The sequence below is a fragment of the Asparagus officinalis genome, unplaced genomic scaffold (genome assembly GCF_001876935.1).
Source record: "Asparagus officinalis unplaced genomic scaffold, Aspof.V1 AsparagusV1_Un910, whole genome shotgun sequence".
NCBI classification, from domain to species: domain Eukaryota; kingdom Viridiplantae; phylum Streptophyta; class Magnoliopsida; order Asparagales; family Asparagaceae; genus Asparagus; species Asparagus officinalis.
The window spans coordinates 25,233-31,974 of NW_017973169.1; the positions used below are offsets into that span (position 1 = coordinate 25,233).

The window sequence follows — 6,742 nt, forward strand, 5'->3', positions numbered from 1 at the left end:
CCCGCGGCCCCACCGAGAGCACCGAGTTCTCCTTCACCCGCTTCCTCACCCCCTACCTCTCCTCCTTCGACGGCTGGTCCCTCTTCGTCGACTGCGACTTCCTCTACACCGCCGACGTCGCCTCCCTCCTCTCCCTCCTCGACGACCGCTTCGCCCTCATGTGCGTCCACCACGTGTACGAGCCCAAGGAGGCCACCAAGATGGACGGCGCCGTCCAGACCGTCTACCCCCGCAAGAACTGGTCCTCCATGGTCCTCTACAACTGCGCCCACCCCAAGAACCGGGTCCTCACGCCCGAGCTCGTCAGCAGGGAGAGCGGCGCGTTCCTCCACAGGTTCATGTGGCTCGACGATGGCGACATTGGCGAGGTCCCCTCCGTCTGGAACTTCCTCGTCGGCCACAACAGGGTCGAGGAGGGCTACCCGAAGGCCATCCATTACACCATGGGCGGGCCGTGGTTCGACGGGTACAGGGACTGCGAGTTTGCGGACTTGTGGCTCAAGGAGCTGGAGGAGATGGAGAGCGAGAAGAAGGGGGAGGGTCAGAAGGACGAGGAGGTTACCGATCGAGAATAGGTGATCGTTCTTGAGGTTGAATTCCGTTTGTATGTCTGTATTGCTTGATGTTGGTTGCTGGATGTATTGGTCCGATTTGTTATTAGGCCGTCGCCGTTGGAGGTGATTAGCGGTATGTGATTTATCAGGTTTATGATAAATTTGATCTGATTCTATCCATCTGCATTGTTTGGATCATTGCTATATTCGTTGATCAGATAAAAAGGCGTAGTAGGCCTGTTAAAATCTCTTCATAGGAGAGTTTCCTGCTTCTGATTTTGATTTTTATGCTAAACGTCAGGTTAAATAATAATAATAAGATTCAGTTGTGAATTGTGAATTGGACTGAAATAATTTGTGTTTTGGGTTAGTATTTATTCCAAGTTTTGATGATGATGCAGTTCATGTCAGCGTGACAAACGAACAATTTTATGCGTTTCCCGATTTGATTTCCCCTCCCTCTTCTCAAGCTCTGACGTGGGGTTTGATCAATTTGTCAATTCTTAATTTATTGCCGAAGTAATTTTTAGCTTGCAGTAATTAAAATTTTGTTCACAGTTTTAGTGGACAATTGCGGAGGAAGGTATTCTCTTTATTGCAATACTTGCTGCTGCTATGAGAAGATGCATCAGCTTTTTGGTGCTGAGTTGAACCATAGTTGTAATTTGCACCCTAGAACTTGCAAGGAATCCTTTTTCAGGGAGAAAATCATTATAACCGTGAAAAATGTAAGCTGTCATGATCTTCATCATTGCACGTGAAGCACGTGCAGAAAATGAGGGGTGAGTACTAGCATGGGTCCATGTGCGACACAGAGGTATCCCTTGTAGGTCTGTGGGTATTATTTGCTCATGTTTTCTTCCGGTTTTGTTCGTAAACAAGAGAAAGAGCTGTCTACTGTATTGGCTTTTAGTCTAATTTTGACTTGTACGCTAATGTCAGATTAAGTTTATGTAATCAAACATTTCTCCTGTTGCCATTTGCCTCTTGTTAATTTGTGTAATCTACCGTAGTAGTTAATCATCATTCACACATGAGTTGGATTAAAATAAAGTTGGGACGAGTTTAACCGTGGTTGCGGGCTTGCAGCAGAAAGTAAGGGGCTGTTTGGTTGTTGTTGGTAAAGTTGTGTATTTATGACACAACTTGGAAAGTTGTTGTCCACCTCATCAATTTTATTTTTATACTTTTCTTTGTTTGTTTTTTATTCCATTGGAATCATAAATTGCTTGTTTGGATTGTAAATGTAACTTTAATTGTTTGTTTGGAAAGTGTAAAAAGTGGTCCATACTCAAATGATCATATTGGTTGGAATTATTTTTTATTATTTTTTCATGACTTCAATGTCAGCTTTCTCCTAAAATCATGTTTTTTTTTATGAAATCACTTTACAAGTCACATCAGCATATGAAATCACTTTATACTATTTTCACAACTACAAACAAACAATTGAAAGTGATAAAAACTGACATTGGGACCCATTTTTTTTACACTTTCCATCCTTTTACATGGTAAAAACATACAACCAATCAGCCCCTAAAGGTAAAGATGATCTCAAACTGATTCACATGGGAACCTTTTGGAGAAAATTCTCACACGTGCCAAGGCCAACGTGTCACTTTTTTAAGACAGCAGGGTATTTAAGTGTGGCAAAAAAAAAGCCCAAGGGTAAATTTCACGTTTTTAGTGCTAATTGGCAAAAAAAAGGCCAAGGGTAAATTTCACTTTTTTTAAGACAGAAGGTTTTAATATGACTCTTACGATTTTAGGTTCGATTATTAGAGTATCTTAAGTGCGGCGAAAGAGGGGGGTTATAATGTGTTTTAAGTGCTAATTGGCCATGAAAAATTCCGAACTCATTACACTAATTAACAGTACCATTAACAGAAAGATGCAAGATTTTGGTATTGCCTAAGAAAATGTAGATGACCATGTGTTATACTGTATGCTTTATCTTCTACCTTCTACACTTAACTAGTAAGAAATCCCCTTCTCATGAGAAGCAACAACAAAGAAAGTTCAAAATTGCAAGGACTATGTACACCCTTGTCATGATCTTCAGTGCACATGAAGAAGCATGGAAATTTTGTAACATGAGTACCCGGGGTATGTGCGACGCAGAGATATTTCTTGTATGTCAGTTGTGTTGGGAATTTAACGCCTAAATCCCCTAATGCAACGGAAACGCGGTATAGAGAACAAGTACACCAAGTGGGATTTTGTCGTCCTCTTCTCCTGGAATGGCAGAAGCTCCATAACAAGATTTCCCTTTTCCTTTTGACTTTCTTTTTGATGATGATCCGGTCCATTGCTCATCTGTGATCAAGTCCGGATGAACCCACAGAATCTCACCATTTGGGGTTGTGTGTGGCACGAGCCCTTTCTGGCGCTGTTGGTGAGGATCATCATTCACCGTCTTCACTGCTGCATTGATCACCGGCTCGTGTTGGAACCAACTCGAGGGAACAGTCCCGAAACTAATGGATACCATGTTTGCACCCACTTTCTTCTCTTTGGGCTGCTTCATGGTGATAACCCCAACATCGATTAGGGCCTGAATCTTATCTTTGAGAGCGTAGCATACCTTGGTGGGATGGTGCACCGCTCGGTGGAATGCACAGTATTTCGGATCGTTGACCCTCTTGGCATCTTCTTGATCCTGAATCGGTGGCAACTTGATCTTGTTGTTCTGAACGAGGTATTTGAAGATACCCGGGATTTCATCCTCCTTGAACGAGTAGGTCTTTGGGAACCTCGGCTCCGCGGCCTTTTGCCTTTGGGGCTGTTGTTGCCATCTCGATTGTTGAGGCGCCCTCTGTTGCTGCTGGGGCTGTTGCGGCTGTGCTTGCACCTCAAACACTTGATTCGCATCTACAGCATTTGCTTGTGTTTTCCCCTTACCCCTAGGGGTAAAGTTCTTCTGTTGTGGGACACTGTTTGGTATTTGGCCCCTTTCAGCCTTCTTCCTTTTGAGGAGTCGCTCGGCTCTTTCCCCTCTCACCTTCAAGTCTTTCCAGGTCGTTGGCGGTGCCGTTCCCATGGCTTCAAGGATGTCCAATGTTAAATTGTTGTGGCAAGTTTCGAGGATGAATTCCTCGCTGACCGGGTCCCTGCAATTCATAGCTTTGTTCCGGAACCTCTTCACGAAGTTTTCAACCGTCTCGCCATTCTTCTGTTTTTCATCGAACAGCGTGCCGATCGAAACCTCGGTGTCATCATCAAAGAAATTGGTCAAGAACATGTCCTCCATGTCATCCCAGCCGTTGATACTTCCGGGCTTGAGACGGCGGTACCAGTCGAAGGCAGCTCCGCGAAGAGTGCCGACGAATGACCGCACCATGAGGGGCTCATTTCCGGAAATAATTCCTAAATGAGACTTGAAGTAGATTAAATGTTGGGTAGGGGAACCCTTTCCATCAAACGGCGTAAAGTTAATGAGATTAAACTTTGCCGGATATGGAATGGATTCCCACTCCCTCGGATATGGACACGGTATACCTGACCTTTTTACCTCTTGAGCATTCATCAATGCATTGATTTTGCTCTCCAAGTCTTTCATCTTTTTGTCTTCACTCGTTTCTATTTTCGAGTGGTTTTGGGGAGAGGTAATGTGGTCTTCTTTGGCATTATCATCTACCGGACCACTTCCGTTGTCGTTGTTGACAGGAGGAATAATGACATTATTCCCTTCCCGTTCATTCTCTTCTTGGTTCTGATGATTGGGTCGAGTGGGCTCCTCTTGATGAGTTGTCAAAGCTGCGAGTTGCTGATCGTGCATCTCCCTCATCCGCTGTAGGGTCATTTCCATCTCGAATTTGAAAGCTTCTTTCTGCCGAGTTAGGGCGTCTTCAAGCATTTTGTTCATTTGTTCGGCACTGATCATGAGTGATTCGTACGGCTGGCCCGCACTTGAAGCCGTGTCATCTGATGCGACGGCGGAGCAGGTATCTGAATCAGCATCTGATTCTTCTTCTTCCAGAGAGAGGCCCTTTGGTACTCTTTGGTAGCCCTTCCGGCCGCTGGTTCCGGGCCGCATCCGTGCTATACACCGGGATACCTCAGCGAGCTGTTCTATGCTGAAGTGTGGTGTTGATTCCCCTCGGCCGGTCATGTTGACCGACACTCTTGAATACTCGTCTTTTTGGCGGAGCAATTTCTTCTTGTGGAAATGCCTCGGCTTGGAGAGTCTCTCGAACACCGAGATTCTTCTTGGGGGACTGTTGCAGCGGCATTCCGACAGCACCGTCTTGATGATACTTGCACACGGGCATTGGGACTTCATATCCTGCACATATCTCTTTCGAGATTCACCAACACCCCCAGCTCTGTAGTACAACTCATCAGCTTGATAGCTGGAGCATCCTACAGAGTGTTGGTGGGTGTCCCTTAGTATAACACTCTCATCTTCAGATGAGTGTGCTTCCCCTTGGTTGACGAGAGTCGATAAGGTAGAAGTGTTGCGTTCAGGGCAACTTTGAGGACTTATCGCTCTATTGACGAGAGTCGATAAGGTAGAAGTGTTGCGTTCAGGGCAACTTTGAGGACTTATCGCTCTATTGACGAGAGTCGATAAGGTAGAAGTGTTGCGTTCAGGGCAACTTTGAGGACTTATCGCTCTATTGACGAGAGTCGATAAGGTAGAAGTGTTGCGTTCAGGGCAACTTTGAGGACTTATCGCTCTATTGACGAGAGTCGATAAGGTAGAAGTGTTGCGTTCAGGGCAACTTTGAGGACTTATCGCTCTATTGACGAGAGTCGATAAGGTAGAAGTGTTGCGTTCAGGGCAACTTTGAGGACTTATCGCTCTATTGACGAGAGTCGATAAGGTAGAAGTGTTGCGTTCAGGGCAACTTTGAGGACTTATCGCTCTATTGACGAGAGTCGATAAGGTAGAAGTGTTGCGTTCAGGGCAACTTTGAGGACTTATCGCTCTATTGACGAGAGTCGATAAGGTAGAAGTGTTGCGTTCAGGGCAACTTTGAGGACTTATCGCTCTATTGACGAGAGTCGATAAGGTAGAAGTGTTGCGTTCAGGGCAACTTTGAGGACTTATCGCTCTATTGACGAGAGTCGATAAGGTAGAAGTGTTGCGTTCAGGGCAACTTTGAGGAAAGTAGGGTTTAAATTCTGAGAAGACTTTGTCAGATATTTTGTTTTAAACTGCGCCAAAGTTTTAAAACTCAAGCCACATATTTTCCGAAATATCTGATTCTGGGAACAGGGGTACCCCCTGCGTTCATACTCTTGAATTGAGCTGCGTATTTTTGAAAGAACGCATCTCCAAACTGCTGCGTTTGGGTCTGGTTCGCTTGCCTTTTGGACGCAGGGTCTTGTCCTGCGTCTTATCAGAAGCCCAAGCGGCTATAATGATGACGAAGAGTCCCTATTGGGGCGGGAGTCTTGGAACTCTGCCCTTTCATTATAAATAGGGCTGATTAGTCATGTCAAGAGGCTTTAACGTTTAAGCTTCTTTCTTGAACTCCCAAACGAGTTTCTTCTCGTTATTTCTAAAAACTGTTCAGCAGTTTCGTTTCATCTTCCAGTGATGGCCCCCAAGAGATCTCGCTCGAGCGATGACGACGAGACGGTGCACCCTATCCCGCCGTCAAGGAAGATTTTCGGGTCCTTTTCCTGGCCGACGTCGACGCCTCCCGCGCCTGGTCATCGAGGTAAGTCCCGCTGCCTTCTTCGTTCCAGGCATTCTTCATCAATGGGTTTTCTTGAAACTCTCTAGATGAGTTCTGGTTGATGATGACGAATAGAATTCGTCGTTTCAATCTTGAATGTGCATAGAGTTCGCATTTCTCTTGATGAGAACTGTTCATTTTCTTGACTGAAAGAACTTCTTGTGTCCACTGTAATGGTGAAGAATCAAACCCTTGATGTTGAACACACGGAGAAATTTCTGTGTTTGTTGATAAGATTTGTTCGTTTTAAGTACGAACAATCATTCATGTGTTCTTTGATCTTGAATGCGGAAGAAAAACTTCCGTGTTTATTGATAAGATGAAGGGTTGATCCCTAAATCTTAAACGCAGGAAGAAACCTTGCGTTCATAGTTGTTCAACGCAGGTTTAGCCTCCTTGCGTTCAGACTGATCTTGACGCATGCTTAGATCACTGCGTTTGCATTTATATACATTTCTGACTTTGATTTTGGCTTGTCTGCAAGGTGGGGCTTCTACCGCT

The 6,742-nt window shown here is 45.0% G+C and overlaps 1 protein-coding gene across 1 annotated transcript in view; it reads left to right on the forward strand.

The window, feature by feature from the left end:
* The window catches only part of LOC109828256 (protein CDI-like), a 997-nt gene extending 189 nt beyond the window's left edge, over positions 1–808 (forward strand). Inside the window, 1 exon segment of the mRNA XM_020395289.1 lies at positions 1–808. This exon segment is cut by the window's left edge and continues 15 nt beyond it. Coding sequence (XP_020250878.1) covers positions 1–575 — 575 coding nt within the window. The 3' untranslated portion in view covers positions 576–808.
* The last annotated feature ends 5,934 nt before the right edge of the window (positions 809–6,742 follow it).